Source organism: Oryx dammah, unplaced genomic scaffold, assembly GCF_014754425.2.
Source record: "Oryx dammah isolate SB20612 unplaced genomic scaffold, SCBI_Odam_1.1 HiC_scaffold_20, whole genome shotgun sequence".
Lineage (NCBI taxonomy): Eukaryota > Metazoa > Chordata > Mammalia > Artiodactyla > Bovidae > Oryx > Oryx dammah.
Genome location: NW_024070204.1, coordinates 57,102,225 through 57,121,876, shown reverse-complemented (window position 1 = coordinate 57,121,876; position 19,652 = coordinate 57,102,225). Strand labels below are relative to the sequence as shown.

At 32.5% G+C, this 19,652-nt stretch overlaps 1 protein-coding gene across 6 annotated transcripts in view; it reads left to right on the top strand.

The window, feature by feature from the left end:
- Nucleotides 1-19,652, top strand: part of ADAMTS6 (ADAM metallopeptidase with thrombospondin type 1 motif 6) — a 290,379-nt gene that overhangs the window by 114,343 nt on the left and 156,384 nt on the right. For all 6 annotated transcript variants that reach the window (XR_005724833.1, XR_005724832.1, XR_005724834.1 and 3 more), the window contains exons 8-9: nt 3,509-3,552; nt 7,647-7,752. Coding sequence is in view for 2 of the 6 variants with exons in the window: in XM_040262604.1 (XP_040118538.1) it covers nt 3,509-3,552; nt 7,647-7,752 (150 nt within the window). In the remaining 4 variants the exon portion in view is untranslated. The remainder of the gene's footprint in view (nt 1-3,508; nt 3,553-7,646; nt 7,753-19,652) is intronic.

Sequence of the window (19,652 nt, the reverse complement as noted above, 5' to 3'; positions counted from 1 at the left end):
TTGTTCATCTTTAGGTTTAAGTATATGGCACTGTATCTGGGCACATGATAGGTACTCAGTACATCTGTATAGAAAAGAATGAAGGTAAAAATGTTGCCTTTAGTACTTGATATTATAGGTGAAGCATAGGTCATAATTGTTCTCTGTGAGTATAGAACAGAGAAGGATAGAGTATGAATTGAATGAAGAAGCCAATAAGAAATGATGTCTTTTCTCTATAGAATGGCTTATAGAAAAATTATATAGATATATTAAAGGATTGGAGAAAGCTGAAGAAAATGCAAATAGAAATATCTTAGTCTAGGATGCTTTAGCTTTTATTATTGGTATCTTTAGCTTTTGTGTAAGTATTTTTGCAGTCATGACAGAATGAAATAATATTCATCTACAGTAATATAAAGGGTATAGGCAAAATGAGAACAAGAAAAGAAGATAAGAAAGGAATGCTAAGAGGTGGAAATATAAGTTGTGTTTGTCTGTGGCTTTTCAAATTTTTTGCTTAACTTGACCCCTAAAATAATTTTGAGAAATTATATACCACTTTGCATATTTTAAATCTAAAATACTTTTAATTGCAAGTTTAGATAGCTACAGAGACTATAGCTAAAAACATATATTGTGTAAATGCTTCAAATAAATGTTTTCAAAACTTCAGAGGTGCCTACTTCATTGTCATGAAAAAATGTCTACATAAAATCTAACTGGCTACATCACTCCTAGCTTCCAAATTACTTAGCTAAGTCAGACTTTGATGTCTTTATTTTTTAGATCAAACCAGCCTGTTAATACACTCCATGGCAACCATCTCACCTCTGAATTCTAATTATGAGATAGATAGACAGATTTACTAATAAACAGTCAGATAGACTGACAGACACAAGATCTTCCCAGGATGAAACAAGCATCATCCCCTTCAGTTTTTCTTGCTTTTCACATAAAGGATTATCCTCTAGGATCAATGCATTCTTGAATTATCCACTTGCATTATGCTCTGGAGACTTTTATCCCCAGGGGAACAGTGCATGGTGACAAGGTTTGGGACGGGTGAGAAGTATGCTTTCTTTTTTTTGTAAAGTAGAAACAGGCCAATTATGAAAAGTGAAAGAGGGACAGAATATTGGTGACTTGCAGATGCATTTTCAGCAAACCAACTTTAGGTAGGGGTACAAATGGAAATTGCAATAACCTCAGATATGCAGATGACATCACCCTTATGGCAGAAAGTGAAGAGGAACTAAAAAACCTCTTGATGAAAGTAAAAGAGGAGAGTGAAAAAGTTAGCTTAAAGCTCAACATTCAGAAAATGAAGATCATGGCATCTGGTCCCATCACTCCATGGGAAACAGATGGGGAAACAGTGGAAACAGTGTCAGACTTTATTTTATTGGGCTCCAAAATCACTGCAGATGGTGACTTGCAGCCATGAAATTAAAAGACGCTTACTCCTTGGAAGAAAAGTTATGACCAACCTAGATAGTATATTCAAAAGCAGAGACATTACTTTGCCCACTAAGGTCCGTGTAGTCAAGGCTATGGTTTTTCTAGAGGTCATGTATGGATGTGAGAGTTGGACTGTGAAGAAGGCTGAGTGCCACAGAATTGATGCTTTTGAACTGTGGTGTTGGAGAAGACTCTTGAGAGTCCCTTGGACTGCAAGGAGATCCAACCAGTCCATTCTGAAGGAGATCAACCCTGGGATTTCTTTGGAAGAAATGATGCTAAAGCTGAAACTCCAATACTTTGGCCACCTCATGCGAAGAGTTGACTCATTGGAAGAGACTCTGATGCTGGGAGGGACTGGGGGCAGGAGGAGAAGGGGACGACAGGGGGTGAGATGGCTTGATGGCATCAGTGACTCGATGGACGTGAGTCTGAGTGAACTCCGGGAGTTGGTGATGGACAGGGAGGCCTGGCATGCTGCGATTCATGGGGTCGCAAAGAGTCGGATACGACTGAGCGACTGAACTGAACTGAACTGAACTGACAAATGGAAATTAATGATTTGGAAATAGGCTCTGTTTAATAGGTAATGCATTTGTATCTGCATTACCAATGAGAGGTCTGTTTACGTTGTGTTGAAGACTGCTGGTTTGGGTGGTGTCTATGTAATGTCATAGACATTACACATATAATCACAAGATAAATTGATTGTGACACCCAGAATATATTTTCTGGTGCTTTGATAAGTACACCAAGTACCATCTCTCTTATATTCAAGTGTGTACTAGATACTGGTATCTATCTTATATTTAGAAGTGTACCAGGTACTGCAATCCTGTGGTTTACTAATTACAGGAAAAGAGAGGGCATGAATGTGAGAATGGTCAGAAGATAAAGTTATGCAAGAAGAGAAGAAATCCCTTTTCTCAAATATAAAGTCATCAAGATCAAGATTTTGAAATTCAAAAGTAGGCAAAAGGAATCTTCAGGGATTTTAGTGAAATAATCAACGGTATAATATTTGTTTCTTGAAAACACATTTTGATATGATGAACAAGAATGAGATTGATTATTAACCCCTTCTTCAAGTGATATGGACTAACCATTTATATACAGTTAAAAAAAAAATTTCCAACTTAGATTTTCCTGTAGTTGGTGACAGTTTATTCTTTTTTCCAAAAAAGCTTTTCCTTTCTAGCATAAATTGTAGGCAAACAAAAATGTTCAGTCTTTTTAACTTTATTTTTTATTTTCACTTTAGTAGTTTGAATACTTTTGATTTTTGAGATTCGATTAAAAAGATATATAAAAGTACTTAAATGTCTGCATCAATATTGATTTAGCATTCTAAATGTAATATACATTAAAATATGGAGTATTATGGATTCTATTTTTTATATTGAGTTTTAATGAAGTACAACATTGGAATAAGTATCTGACCAACATTAGGAAAGGTTTTTATTGAGCTATTTTTTTAGTTCTTTGTAAAATGTTTATATTTTAACCACACTAAATTATTGATATATAACTAGGAAAACCATATGATACCAATTTTATTCCCATTGTTGTTTTGCCCTATTTTTTTTTTTTAAAAACAAGAACCTGTGTTAGAGTTGAAGGAATTCCAAATATTGCTTATAGCTCAGAAGTGTAAAATACCGTCTGTGGCTATAATAAAAAAAATGTTCCAGCAGGTCCAAAAGATATTGGGAATAAAAAGCCACCCGTTTGCTTTTTGTAGAAGCAGTAGCATTCTGCAGACAAGCTATTCTAGCTTCAAAACAGTATGGTAGATGGTTTTATGGAACTTGCAATTACAGAAATCCACTTTAACCTTTCTTTCTTACTGGCAGGTGTCCCATTGGCTTGCAGCCAGAGGCTGTGAGTGTAGTACAGCCGGCGTGTCCCCTAGAGTGCTGAAAATGCCGACACTCCAGCTGGCTGCTTATAATTGCACTGATTGTGGTCTGACAACCAAAGCTCCATGAAATAAATGTGATGAATATACAAAACATTTAAAAATTTTCATCAGATTATAAATTTCATTTCTCTTTTTTCTCCTCTATAGATATGATATCTGCACTTATAAAAATAAGCCCTGTGGAACACTGGGTAAGTTTTTTTATAAAGGGAAGATAGTTCAGATTGTCTTTTTTGGTCCAATACTTTTAGTTTTTAATCATTATTAATTTGGTAATTTTCATTTCTGGCACATCTGAAATTATTCCTATAAAGCATTAAACCAGACCTTTGTGGATATGTCACTGATTAGGAAACAAGTAGAATGATGATTAAAAACAAATTAGAAGGTGTTTCAAAATCATCACACAGTAATACTAAATCAAAAGTTACCACTCATTTTCATATAATCCATTTCTGTAATGTATTTTCCAAAAATACTGAGAGTTTGAGGGCAAATTAAAGCACCTTCAAATCTCAGGAAAGGAAAGGAAAAAGAAACTTGGGAGATACTTCATGCAGAGACATTAAGAACAGTACTTCTTTTGGTCCAAATTTGTGGAAAGATTGTGTCCTCATAAATTAAGATATTATTGGAAAATTTTATTACCTGTACAGAAAAAAATTCCAATTTTGTAAAATATTATAACCAGACTTGGAGAGAGAGCAGAATTATCTTCCTTGTTCTTCCTAAATATCACATTTTTAAGGCAGTTCTATACTAGTCTACAATTTAAAAAATTATGCATTGTTGCGGAGCATAACTTCATAGTGGTTAAATGTGAACTGCAAATACAAATGAGGGAAAATAGTAGCTTTCAAGTCAACTAAATTGTTAAGCAATTAGAATTATTTTAAGTAAAAAGGGAGCTTTTTCTATGTTTTCTCTTTTTTCAGTGTCATAGTGACTTTTTACAGACCTAGAGGTTAAGCAACTGAAAGTGAATTCTCTAGATTCTCTGACAAGTCTCACTTTTCTTATCTGTAAAGGAATAGTTATAAATCTGTTCCTATGCACTTCATGAGAATTTTGAGAAGATCAAATTTAAAGTAGAGGTGGGAGAAAAGGTATTAACCTCACTTCCTGAGGAGGTCAGTTAAATACCCCTTTAGAAATTAAAATTTCTCTTGATGATTTTACCTGCCGTCCCAGGCTTCTCTTTCACCATTTCCCTCAGGATTTATGGTGAAAGAAGAAATCCCAGTTTGCCAATGACAACTATTATGGTGGAGAAGTTTGCTAGTTAAAATCATAACAGAGAAAGAGCTCTTTTTTCTGAGAAAGCTCACATCAGAAAGGTTTTCTTCATAGTGTATTATGTTAACAAGACCAACAATAATCCAAAGGAAGGGAACCTGAGCTAAAAACCAACCACTGGCTTTGACAGTTTTAGTGCATTACCTTTTACAGTTTATTTAGCTCTTTGTTCTTCAATTTCCTTATCTATGAAGTTAAGAGTAATATCTGCCCTTATGCTGCAAGGATATTGTTAAAGTCACTTAAGGAAATATAAGGGTGTTTACTATAGAAATGAACTGGTATTATTTAATGTAGAAATTATCCCTCCATGTAGAATTATTCCCTCCATTATTGTGTAGATTCTATAAGCCTTTATTATGTGCCTAATCAGTTTTAGGTACAGTATCCACTAAGTCCCAAAGAGGATACCAGCTACAGCTTGTATTCTCTAGTGTATATATTTTGAGGAAATAAATATGTATAGCTATATTCATATGTAGGATCTGTACATAGTCTATTTTGCTTTTTAAAAGCAGTTTATTTATACTTGAGATACATTCTTTATTGGGACATAAATAACACTGCCTAATGCTTTGGTATATTTTAATGTCCAGAATTAATATATTAATACTTGGGTACATGTCAATGTATTTTCAATCATAATATAAATTATGTTTGTCAAATTATAAACAATTATAAATTATTTTTATACTATCTCTTATGCTGAAAACTGAATGAACTGCATTATATATACATGTGTTGAATTTAATATGTGGCACATATGTTATCAGCACAGTTGATCAGGTTTTGTTCTTTTTGAGTGGTCTTTTTAACTTTCATTTTGGTTTTATCCCAATTCTTGGATATTGTCTTGCTTAGTACTGCTGGTGACTAATTGTGACATGGCTAAGTAGATTTAAGCATGCAAACTGGCCATCAAACTGAGGAAATCTAAATGACCTGATGGTAATCAAACCCTTATTAACACAATCACACATAAAAACTGACAGCTTTAATTTTACAAGAAAAGAAAAAATGGTGGGGAGTTGTAAAAAATATATTAGCATCTAAATTCTTTATTTTAGTTAAGATATACCTTGTATTTTCAATAAATCGTAGTTATTTCCCAGAACTGTTCTTTCTTAGATTGTTCTTTCAGTAGAGCTAACAATTTTATAGCAGATGCAGAAGTAAATCTGTGCTTGCAAATACACCTTGGGGAGTCATTTAGAATTCTCAATTAAAAATAGGGCTATATGGCACATACCAAACAAGAACAACAATAACAACAAAAAGATAACCTGTTGAATAATATATTTGGGAAATATAAATACTGTTAATTTAGCAATAAATATTAGCAATTTTTAAACCAGATTTCATAAAGCTCAAAAGAGAAACAATATTCAAATAGAGTGGCTTTATTTTTTCGATATTATGGATCGTATTGAACCCAATAGCTTAAAAAAGATAATGGACTGCAAAGTTTTTTGTATTTTCCCTCCCTCTCTTTTTCTCTCTGTGGAGTTTAGTAGTAATAGTCATTAAATTTTTTTTTTGATTAACCAAAAAAAAAAACAATTAAGTCATCTTGCCCAACTAATCTCTCTTTTTACTTCCTCTTCTTCAAGTCCCAAGACTTCTAGTTGAATGGAAGAGCAGAACAAAGGTATCACTATTAACTCTGTGAGACAGAAATTACTTCCTTCCTCAATTCCTGCCTACCCCCCAACATAAAACAGTAAGAAAAGCAAACGGTCTATTAGCAAATCCAATGCTAACCTCAACTTTGTTCCAATATGGTAGTAAGTGTTGATATTTCATATTAATTGATACAATAGAAATGCAATTTTAGAGTTTTCTTGTGAGTAAGAATATGAATTGGATAGCTTTTACTGTTCCAAATTAGTGCAACTTGGATATTGTTCCTAACACAGAACATTGTTTATTGCATTCAGTAAATATTAATTGAATCATATTGAAATCACTTTTCATGGGAAGATAATTATTAATACCTGGGTGATGATAGTAGACTCCTAATATATGAAATTTTTTTTTTACTCTTTCTTCACTTTATTCTAAATAACTTAAGTACATATGTGTGTTAAGTATGACTTGGCATCTATTTCCTTATAACACATGAAATTTTATCTTTCACACAATTTTTTTTTTCTTTCTCAGCACTATTTTAAAGTTATGGACTAATCACAGAGCATGGTATTCATTTGAAAATAAATATTAAAATTTTTACATGGTAAAATTCCCAAGAGAAAAATGCCTTCAGTAACATAACATTTCACCAGAATCAGTGAATTAACACCATAGATTTTGCTTTATTACTAAAACTCTACTTCATTTAGGGGAATGAGAGAGGGGAGAACCACACTGAATGTGTGAATGACTTTCTGTCCATTAAAATACTTAAAGAAATTGTTGCATCACTTGCAGGACTAATTTCAGAAAATTTAAAAAAAAATTCAAAAACCTCACATTTTTAACAGTTCTTTTTTCTGTTTTTAATCATTCATTTATGTTTTTATAAAAATGTCATTTTAAAAAACCATTTGGGATTCCCTTTTTTTGGTAACTAAAAAGTTGCTTGTATATTTTTATGAACCCACTAAACTTAAACAGATCTCTTTAGAAAAATAATGTGGATATATTTTGCTTTCTACAGCCTGAAGAATGTTAAAATAGAAATGCTTTCTTGAATTCCCTCTTCTGGCTCAAGTTACTAGGTGGTCCCAAGTTACCAGAAGTAAAATTTATAAATCTAACCCCTAGTCTAGACATTTTCCAGCACTGACTGCAGTTCAAAAAATATTAATGTCTAGCCGGCAAAGTGAAACTCCCCCCAGTGATTTTGCAAATGACTAGAAAGTTAACCTTTTGCCAACTGCTCCTTCTGTGCATGGAGGTTATTAAAAAGAATCCAGGCATTTATAAGTATGGGCTTTTTAAGACTGAAACACCTTGGCTTGACCCTTTGTGTCTCCTTCTGTTTATTCAGGCTTGGCCTCTGTGGCTGGAATGTGTGAGCCTGAAAGGAGCTGCAGCATTAATGAAGACATTGGCCTGGGTTCAGCTTTTACCATTGCACATGAGATTGGTCACAAGTGAGTGAGTTTAAGAAAATCAAAATAAATTTTAGAGCTCTACTTTTTTGAGCAATTCATAAATAACTACTGTGTGAAGTGCCCGTACTCAACCATATTTTATGCCTTTTTGTCTGATTTCAATAGAGAGTGTTATCATTTAAGGTGTTGGGATAAATCATCTTAAGAATTGGAGACTTGTTAAATAGTCTCTCTGATTCAGTGATTAGTGTCCTCAGAGTAGTGAATGCACTACACTTAAGTTTTTTTTTATATACATTTGAAACAATTTAGCTTTAGCATGATCCACTCAACACCCAATTTCTCACAGTCAAATTGTTTAAATGATCTTTCATTTCCTTAAGTGACAATACATATATATTTAAAAATCATTATTGACATCATTACCATAAAGTGAACTTTGATTTTTCACTGTTCATACATCTATGAGCATGGCCTTTTCTAGGTTTGTGTAATTACTGCTGTGCAATTTGCATTTTCAGGTGTACTTGTGTGTCAGTAAAAAACAAAATCCAGATATTACAGGAGTAGTGAGATATTATTCTCACTACTTTTTAGGAGGATATGGAGTTTTCAATATTTGTTTTCAATAAATCTGTGCCAAAAACTATCCTATGACTTTCCCCTCCCCCAACCCATCACCCAGTCGCAATAAAACCCTTACTTTATTTCAAGCAACAGGCAACAGTAAATGTGAAAGCTTGCTGATGTGGAGGGAGAGAAGTTTGAATGCTTTAAAAGGATAGTCAAACATTTTAAACTAAAAGAAGCAGGCTATTTGCAAGAACTTCTGATGCTGATTGTATGCCTTAAGTTTTTTACAGTCTGCTTTTTTGGTAGAAAAATGGATGGGGGAAAAGAACAAACAAAATGAATGTTTATTGTATACTTGCTTCAGAGGTCATTCCTGAGATAAATCTGTAATTCATTTTTTTCTCCCTAAGTGAAGAGTAAAATTGGGTCAGTCTCTTGTGTTACTTTGAGAGTTTCAATTTAAAGTTTACCACATTGGTATTGATTTATGTGTGAATTCAAGTAACCAACAAGTTTCAAACCTGACTTAATTCAGACACAAGGAAAGTCAGTATTACACTTTTAATGAAGTCCTAAAAATATTGGTATTCTAGTTTCCATTGCAATAAACAGCAGGGAAACAAAAGGGAAAAGCCCTTTTAACCAGACAGTTTATCTTGAACTCACTTAAAAATCTGACTCATTAATGACTGTCATAATCTTATACAACCAGACTGAATTTAATAGGGTCTTTTAGGTTCAATTAAATTGAAAGGTTAGGACAAGTAACATGCAGCAGATGAATAATGTGTCAATGAGGGCACTATTACCTCATGCAACCACAAGTTAGTCAATGTCAACATATGCTTTATAAGCCCCGTTCTTATATGCACTGAAATAGGCAAGGTGAGGGTTTATCTCTTTTGTATTTTTTATTAGATTCTAACTGAGCTACTCTGAGCTTATTAGATTTTTTTGTTGACCTTATGGATAATTCCTTGTAATTCTTCCTAAGATGAATGGTTTGTACCTTCTGTAGAAGAAATGTAAAACAGAAGTAGAATATACCTCTTAAGATATATGTGCCTTGGAGTAACTATTTCACAACTAATTCTTGTTTGATAACACGAGGGAAAATTGGGGGGAATCTACAAAATGCTTTATATTGAAAGCCAGAATGCTTCAATTCAAAAATGTTATTTGAAACACTAGAAATTAGCTTTCTTTCCATGTTGATTCCTATATCACTATCCCCTTATCCCTTTATCTTCAGACAACTAGGTAGGGCGTGCTAAACATACCCCCTATTCATGGATGAAAATTCTTTTACTTGCTTCTAAGATCGTAGGGTTGAACTTTAAGGAATTTAGCAAGTCAGCTGTGGTACAACTCATGTCATTATTAAAATAAAGTGCTGAAACAAAATAATATGGTAAATATATCAGGTACTTTTCAGAGTATAATGTGCTCTATATAGAGTATAAGACAAAAGTTTTTATCATTTTTATCATTTAGTAAGGTAAATGTTAAGTGATTATGAAAAATCTTTGACCATGAATTAGTGAGAAGTACCTCTACTGTGTTACTAGACTGTGAATATTTTGTACTAATTTTTAGGTTGTGTATTAATAGAATATGGTTTTGCATCCGGGGTATACTTATGTCCTGGAGAAGGAAACAGCAACCCACTCCAATATTCTTGCCTGAAAATCCCATGGACAGAGGAGCCTGTTGACCCTACAGTCCGTGGGGTCACAAAGAATCGGACATGACTGAGCATATATACATACTTACGTGGGGATGGTATATTTTAAACAGCAGTGCATAGCTAAGACTAGACCATGTTCATTCCCTTAGGCAAGCAAAAAATCAGCTTCCTTGTCAAATGAAAACCTGATCTGTATGCTTTATTTAAATATGTCAGGCTTTAATGCAGGCCATAAGCTATCAACACTTAATGAAACCTTAGAGAAAAGAGTCTTCTTTGATTTTTTTTTTATTAATTATGTAGCTGCCATAGGCTTTAGAAATTGAAAAAAATTATGTTGAAGAGAATTCACAAGAATTCAACCAGGCATGTATATATTGAGAAAGCTATATATTTATACTGTATAAAAGCAGATAATCTTAAATAGAAATCTTTTAAGAAATCAATATATTTTAGAGATATATGTTGAAGTATATGTGATTCAAGTAGCAGGACATCTGAGATTTGCTTGTTAAAGAAAGAAGAAGAAAAGAGAAAGATAAAACAAAAATAATAACATTTTGAATTTTGTAATCTTAATGATATGTGGCTGGGATGACAGTTCATTATGCTACTCTACTATTATATATGTCTGATTTTTTCACAAAAGATGAACAGGTTTTGCAATCATAAAACTTTTAGATTTGACTTAACTCATATATTAATTAATAGCATTTGAGTGAACTATAATTCTAATTTTGGAAGAATTGTTGAAAGTTGTATTGAAAGCTGCAGGGATATATAAGTCTTGCTTTTGGAAATCAGTATCAATATTTGGTCTCCAGTAGAGATATACTTTTTAAAGAAGACTGGTTAGGAGATGAAATTTTTTAAATAAGAAAAAATGTAGCAAGACTTCAGGACAAAACTGTAAGTTAGATTACTTTTGTTAGGAAGCTATTATTATTGTTCTCTTTATCCAAACTTCCCCTCTCCTGCTGCAAATACCTACGTATCTTTAATTTTATTTTTTAAATAATTTTATTTATTTATTTTTGACTATACTGGGTCTTCGTTGCTGCAGGCGGGCTTTTTCTCTAGATGTGGTGAGTAAGGGCTACTCTCTACTTGTGCTTGGGTCTCTCATCGCAGTGGCTTCTCTTGTTGCAGATCTTAAGTTCTAGGGCTCACGGGCTTCAGTAATTGTGGCATGCAGGCTCAGTAGTTGCAGCTCCTGGGCTCTAGAGCACAGGCTCAATAGTTGTGGTGCACGGGCATAATTGCTCTGTGGCATGTGAGATCTTCCCTGACCAGGGATTGAACCTGTGCCTCCTGCATTGCCAGGCAGATTCTTTACCAATGAGTCACCATGGAAACCCCTAAATATCTTTAAATGTTTGATCAGTGTTTTTTTTTTTCTTTTTTTGGTGGATATATAATATATGGAGACTTTATTTTTTCTTTATATATATATTTTTTTTATTTTTTGTTTCATATTGGAGTATAGTTGATTAACAATGTTATGGTAGTTTCAGGTGTACAGCAAAGTGATTGAGTTATACATATACCTATGACTATTCTTTTTCAAATTCTTTTCCAGTTTAGGTTGTTACATAATGAGCACAATTCCCTGTGTACATAGTAGGCCTTTGTTGGTTATCCGTTTTAAATGTAGCAATGTGTACAAGTGTTGTTTTTTCTTGATAGAAGGCTAATAATAAACATACACTAAGGTAGTTGGTACTTGAATGCCTTTGTCTAATTTTGGTATCAAAATAGTGTTAGTCTTATAAAAATGAGTTAAGTATTCTGTTTTTTCAAAGTGTTTGCTTTCCCATGAGTAAGTTTTTAAATGGTTAGTTATAATTTGTATACAATAAATATGCATCCATTTTGTGTACAGTTTGATGAATTTTGACAAATGTATATAACTATGTACCCATCACCACAATCACGATATCAACACAAATATTACCTGAGAAAAGTCCCTCTGCTCCCTTTTACAGTCAGTCTCCACACTCCTACAGCTTTCCTTGGCCCCAGACAACCACAGATCTAGTTTCTATCTTTATAGATTAAACTTGTCTTTCCTATAGTTTCCTGTAGTTTTAAGTAGACTCATTCAGTGGGTACCCATTTGTGACTAGCTTTCTTCCCTCAGCACAGGTTTTGAGATTTATTTCATGTCGTTGTTATGTATATTGATAGTTCTTTTTTTGTGAGGAATATTCCATATCATAATAGCATACATCACATTTTAGGCTATTTCTCGTCTGGAGCTATTTTAAATAGATTTGGTGTATAAGAATTTGTATGGACATATGGTTTCATTTCTCTTGGGTAGTCCTGCTGGTAGAATGGTATATGTTAGTTTCACTTTATAATAAACTCTAATTCAAAATGGCTGTATACCATTTTGCATTCCCACTAGCAATCTATGGGAGTTCTAGTTACTTCAGATCCTTGCTAACATTTATTATTATGTCTTTTTGATTTACCCATTATACATTTTAGTGGCATCTCATTGTGGCTTTAATTAATTATCTATTTTCTGATAAATAGTGATGATAAACATCTTTTCATGTGCATATTTGTTATTTATTATCTTCTGAAAGTCTACTCAAATTCTTTCCCCACTTGGAAAAAAAAAACTGAGGTGTTTCTTATTGAGCTGCAAGAATTCTGAATATATTCTGGATAAAAGTCTTTATCATATATATGCAATGTGAATATTTTTTCCAGGTCTTTTGCTTGTCATTCATTTTTTAATGATGTCTTGTGAAAAGTAGAATTAAATTTTGATGAAATCTTGTTTATATATTTTGTATGGTTTGTGTTTTTGTGTCCTAAGAAATCTTTGTCTGCCTCAAGATTGTGAAGATTTTCTTCAATATTTTTGTCTCAGTTTTATACTTTTAGCTTTAATATTAAGATCTATAATGCACTTTGAGTTAACTTCTTTTGTATAATGTGAAGTAAAGGTTGAAATGCCTCTTCTTCCTCATATGAAGATCCAGTTATTTCAGTCCAATTTGTCAAAAAATTGTTGGTTTGTAGCTTTCTTTTCATTTCTTTGACTAGTTTTGGTATCAGAATAAAATTAGTCTTATAAATTGAATTAAGAAGTGTTCTGTTTTCTAGAAGAGTTTGTATACATAAGTTTGATATTATTTCATTGTTAATGTATAATAGACTTTACCCATGAAGCCATCTGAGCCTGGAATTTCATTTGTAGGACTATTATTAATAACTTAATTTTTCAATTAGATGTGAGATAACATATTTATTTAAATCTTTGAGTCTTTCTTTGGGGGGGTTAACTTTGTATTTCGACATATTTGACTATTTCAGCAAAATTACCAATTTTGTTTTACAGTTATTCTTATTATTGTCTCTTTTAATGTCTATAATATAAATAATGACATTTCATCATTTACTCTTGATATTTGTAATTTGTGTTTTCTCCTTTTTTTCCAGCTTTATTGAGATATAATTGACATATAACATTGTATAAGTTTAAGGTGTACAGCGTGGTGATTTGATACACGTATATATTACGAAATGATTACCATGATAAGGTTAGTTAACAGATCCAGCACATCATATAATTGCTTCTTTGTGTGGGTATGGTGAGAATATTTAAGATTGATTCTGTTAGCAAGTTTCAAGTATACAATACAGTGCTTGCATGCGTGCTAAGTTGCTTCAGTCATGTCCAACTCTGTGCGATCCTATCTGTGGACTGTAGCCCACCAGGCTCCTCTGTCCATGGGATTCTCCAGGCAAGAATACTGGAGTGGGGTGCCATGCCTCCTCCAGGAGATCTTCCCAACACAAAAATCAAACCTGTGTCTCCTGCACCTCCTGCATTGCAGGCAGATTCTTTACTGCTGAGCCACAAGGGAAGCCCATACAATACAGTATTGTTAACTATAGTCAGCCATGCTTTCCTGAGACCCCCAGAACTTATTCATCTCATAACTGGAAGTTTGTACACTTTGAACAACATCTTCCCATTTCTCCCAGACCCCAATCCCCTGACAATCACCAGCCTACTCTGTATGAGTTCAGCTTTTTTAGATTCCACATATATCATGAGATCAAACAGTATTTGTCTTTATCCGACTTATTTCACTTATCTTAATGCCCCAAGTTTCATCCATGTTGCAAATATTTTCTTCCTTTCATAGAGTCCCTTTTATTTTGTTGATTGTTTCTTTTGCTATACAGAAGGGAATGGCAGAATTTCCTTTTTTATGACTGACTAATATTCCACTGTGTGAGCGGGGATGTGTATCACATTTCCTTTATCCATTCATTCATTGGTGGATACTTGGTATGCTTTCATATTTTGGCTGTTGTGAGCAATACTGCAATGAAGATGAGAGTTTAGGTATCTATTTGCAATAGAGATTTTATTTCCTCTGACTACATATCCAAAAGTGGGATGGCTGGATCATATGATCCATATCATGTGGAAAATATCATAGTTCTATTTTCAATTTTTTTGAGAAAACTTAATACTATTTTCCATAATGGCTATACCAATTTACATTCTCACCAACAGTGCAAAGTAGTTCCCTTTTCTCCACATTCTTGCCAGCACTTGTAATCTCTTGTTAGCCATTCTAACAGATATAAAATTATATCTCATTGTGGTTTTGATTTTCCCAGGTGATTAGTGATGTGAGCATCTTTTCAAGTACTTTTTGGCCCTCTGTATGTCTTCTTTGGATCCAGTTGATAGTGCTGTTCAGGTCAACTGTATCCTTACTGATTTTTTATTCCTGTTTGATTGATCAGTTACTGATTGGGAAAGGGATGTTTAAGTCTCCAATTATAGCGATGGATTTGTGTATTTCCCTATACTTTTGTATTAGTTTTGACTCAAATGTTTGGCACTATTGTTAAATGCATACATTCTTGTTAAGTTTTTTGTCTCCTTGGAGAAATGACCTCTAAATTATTGTTTAATATTTTTATCCTGAGAATTTCTCCTTTCTGAAGTGTTCTTTGTCTAAAATTAATATAGCTTCCTCAGTTTTCTCTTGATTCATATGAGCAAGGTTTATCTGTGTATGTACATCCCTTTAGCTTCACTGAGTCTTTATATTTATAGTGGATTTCTTAAATTCAGTATGTAATTAGTTCTTATATCTTTATTCACTTTTGATAGTTTCTCGCTTTTAATTGATATATTTAAACCATTTATATTTAAAGTGATTATTAATATAGTTGAATTAATATCTACTATTTTTGTAACTTTTCTTTTTGTTACAGTTTGTTTCTTTTCCTTCTCTTTTTCTCCTTTCTCTGGTTTTAATTGAGCATTTTACATGGTTTTATTTTATCTCTTCTCATAGCTCATCAATTATGCTTCCTTTAAAATTTTAATGGTTTCTCTTAAGTTTTAGCATAAAAATTTAAAATAAATTTATATATTTATTTATTTATTTTTAATTAGTTAATTTATTTAATTTTCCTTTTCCCTGAAGCACTTCTTTTAACATTTCTTTCAGTACAGGTCTACTGATAATAGCTTCCCTCAGTTTTTGTTTGAGAAAGTAATTATCCTTCAGAGCTTTTGAAGAATAATTTTACTGGATATAGAATTTGCATGATGTCTGATGAAAAATTGCTGCTATTCCTATCCTTGTACTCTAGAAGATATTTCTTTTAAGATTTTGTGTCTTCTTCAGTTTGAGTCAATATAAGTAGATTTTTTTTTTTTTAATATTTATCCTGTTTGATATTCTCTGGACTTCCTGAGTGTGTTGCTGGTATCTGTTCATTTTGGAAAATGCTTGGTCATTACTTCAAACATTCATTCGACTGTAGTCTTTCTTTATTCTGTTTCTGGTATTTACATTACATACATGTAATACCTTCAGATATTGTTCCAGAGTTCGTGGATGTTTTACTCTGTTTTTTGGGGGGGCCCTCTTTTTCATTCTTTTTTCTCTGCATTTCAATTTTGGCAGGTTCTGTTGAGCTGTCATCAGGCTCACTGATTATTTCCTCAGTTAGTCTAGTATACTTATGAAATCATCAAAGGAATTCTACATTTCTATTACACTGGTTTTGGTTTCTAGATTTTCTTTTGATTTTTTTTTTTTTTTTAGAGTTTTCATCTTTCTGCCTGTTACCTATCTTTTCTTCTATATTGGCTACTTTTTTCATTAGAGCCCTTAAATATTAATTATAATTATCTTTAATTCCCACTCTGTTAGTTCCAAAATTTGTATAATATCTGAGTCTAGTTTTGATGATTGTTTTTTCCATTTTGAATGTGTTTCAGCATGTCTTGCCATTGTTTATTTAAAGCCAGTCATGATGTATTGGATAATAGGGACTGAGGTAAATTGTACCTTAATGTGAGGTAATAGGCATTCTGTCAATAATTGTTAATGATTGATTGAATGAATGATTGAATGATAAATGTTCATATTACAAGGTCTAACTCTAAAATGAATGTTGTGCTTCCTTTAAGGTTTTACACCCTTTGGGAAAAGCAATGAACTTACTTTTTTTCTAATATGGAAATTTTTTTTTTCAATGAAAGATGACAAACATTTTACTCTGTCAGTTGATTAAGCTTTAGAGCTGTATGGTGCCATTGTTATTTACCTAAACTAGTAATACCATGTATGGTATAATATGCCTGTTTCTTCCTATTTGTATTAGATTTTATGAATCTACTATAAAATTTTTATATATTTCATCTTGCTATTATTATTAAAATACTACTCCATAACTGTCAGGGCTAGGAAGAAGCCAAAATTATGTTACCTGCCTGTATACATATGCATACATGCACATATGTACACATACACATATATATGTTATATATATTGATACAATATGCATTTTAATATATAGGCTGTCACATATGCAGACATACTCCCAATAATAGCTAAAAAAATGATAGTAACATTAAGATTTTTTAAGAAAAGTTTTTATAATAAATTCTAACAAATTGAATTATTTCAATGATTAAGTCTTTGCTATGACATGCAGTAATACAAAATGTAGGTAAAACTAATCAGGTAATTACTGAAGTAAATGTCTAGAATTACAGGACAGAATAGGTGTATGTATGTGTGAGAATAGGTGTATGTATGTGTGTGTTATATAAATATTAAACCTACTGAAGTAGAATTCAGTCACTGTCAACTTTAAGAACTTTGATAAGGCACTCTCTTCATGCAGAAAAACAAAGAATGAATTTGTAGGCAGACACGATTGTACTAATTGGTTGACATAAATTTCAGCTGCCATAAACGAATTCAGTTACATTTTGCTCATAGTACATGGAAGATTATAACAACAAAGGTTTCCTTGTTTCAGCTACCTTCCCTATCTTTGCCATGATTTTCTGTCTTCCCTACCTTTCACTGCCCATGCACACAAACAAATACACGTACATGTACACACCCTGCCCAAAATCTTAGTATGTCTCAAATAGCTTGTTTCCTCTGACTCCTAGCATCTTTGCAGTTAGATGAAAGGAAAAAAGTGTGAAGTAGAAGTAGAAAAGATGTAAATGCATTATAGTGATATCATTGGCTTTAGAAACCTAACTTTCAACTCAGAAATGTTTATGCTAAATGTGAACATTGCTTTATACTCATGTGGAAAGAGTCTAGGTCCTAGATTCTTTTAGGCACCTCTTTTGTTAAATATCTTCCTAAATAAGTTCAGAATCTTGAGTTCACTTAGTTTAGTAAATTGTATATAAAGCCCAAAAGTAGAAGTGAATTCCAAACTCTGTTTTAGAAAACACATGAACAAATGGTAATAGCTATCCTAGTGGGTAACTGTTAAATCTAAAAATGTTTGCCAGATGTGGGTAGAGAAGTTTCTGAATACATCCCTTAAATTTCATCTTTGCTTTTTTATAACAAGTGATTCATAGCCAAGATCAGTTATGACTAAAAACAGATCAAAGAGAATAAATGGAAAATAACTGTATAGAAAGATGTCCCTTTGTTCCTTTGTATTTTTCTGCTACAATGAGAAGACGTAGTTTTGAGATTTTATAATTGTCACAATTTAGACTATAATTATTTCATCACTTTCTGAAGAGAAATTTAATCATATTGAAAATGTTAGGAAACTATTCTTTTTGTAGTTGTAAATGTGTTATATTTTTGAAGAATTGAATAGTCATCTACTTATTTTAGTGAAGAATTTATATTTAATAAAATGAAAGGCAGAGTTTAAAGTACCATGGTTTTCTAAAAAGAACAATGATGTTAATATATTAGCAACATGGCAAAATTAACTGCTTAGACAAAAAACTGAATTAAGCATTTTAAGATTTTCCTTAGCTATATGGATTTTCTGTTAGGTTTGAAAACATCTGTTTTGATTTTTAGAAGAAATCCTGACAATGCGTATTAAATTTTTACTCAGCAGTCTATATTTACGCTTTTTCATTTTTACAAATCTTCCAGAAGAACCAGTATTAATTCTGTACCAGAATCAAAAGTAAATTGTTATTTTGTGTTACAAGAGGTGCATGTTCGATCCCTGGGTTGAGAAGATGCCCTGGAGTAGGTAATGGCAGCCTGCCAGTAGGAATGCAGCCTCCAGTATTCTTGCCTAGAAAATTTCATGGACAGAGGAGTCTGGCGGGCTAGAATCTGTAGGGTCACAAAAAGTCAGACAGAACTGAGCGCACGCACACACACACACACGCACACACACGTTGTATTACTTTTGCAATGTTAAATGGTCATATAATATATGGTGAAATGACATAAAATGTAATCACAAATGAGCTGCCTCATATATATCTTAAAACATAAGACATTCTTTCCTAAGATATATCTCTTTGTATCTGTCTATCATAGAAAGGGGAAGTTTAAATATAGTTTCAAATGAAAAAATATCATTTGCATAGAAAACTATGTACTTACATTTGAGAAAAGCATGTGTAACAATAGATTAATATGTATGATAGACTCCTCAGTTACAGAAACTTAATGAGTAACCTTTATTGCATATCTCTTGGTCTCTATATAGCAACCACCTTGTCTCTGACTGACGATGCCATTTATTTTGACCTGAAACCTGCCCTCTAGCCCATTTATTACTGCTTATATGATAGTATGTACTTTCAGTATATTATTCACCATCAAGGGAGGTATAAATGTATGATGCTTCACAAATTATGTCTGTTATGGTTCACAGTTGATCAGTATGTACTCTCTCACTGGTATACAATTTATTTGATTTCAGAGATTTACTGAGCAGCTGCTATATTTACCAAATATATAATATATTATGGATACATTGATAATGAAAACAGTCTTCTCTTGTGAAGGAACATGTCTTTTTTTATCACTGTCTCTTTTTCTCTTTTCCTTGGTCAGTTTTCCAACTCTTGATCGTTTCAAGAACATCTTCTAACTCACTCTTTTTTTGTATTCTTTTTTTCTTTCATAATAATACTAAGACTTTTTTAGTTGTTTCCTCTGATTGTACAAAAACAGTGTTGCGTTTCCTCTGATTGTACAAAAACAGTGTTGCGTATGTACTGGCACTTTAGCTTGAATCTAGGCAACCATACTAATAGTCATTGTATTTGTTACCATCACCCCAGTTTCACTTAAAAATATCTTTGATGAAGCAGAAGAATTATTAATTTTATTAAATCATGACCCTTAAGTGCATGTCTTTTAACAAATCATCTGTT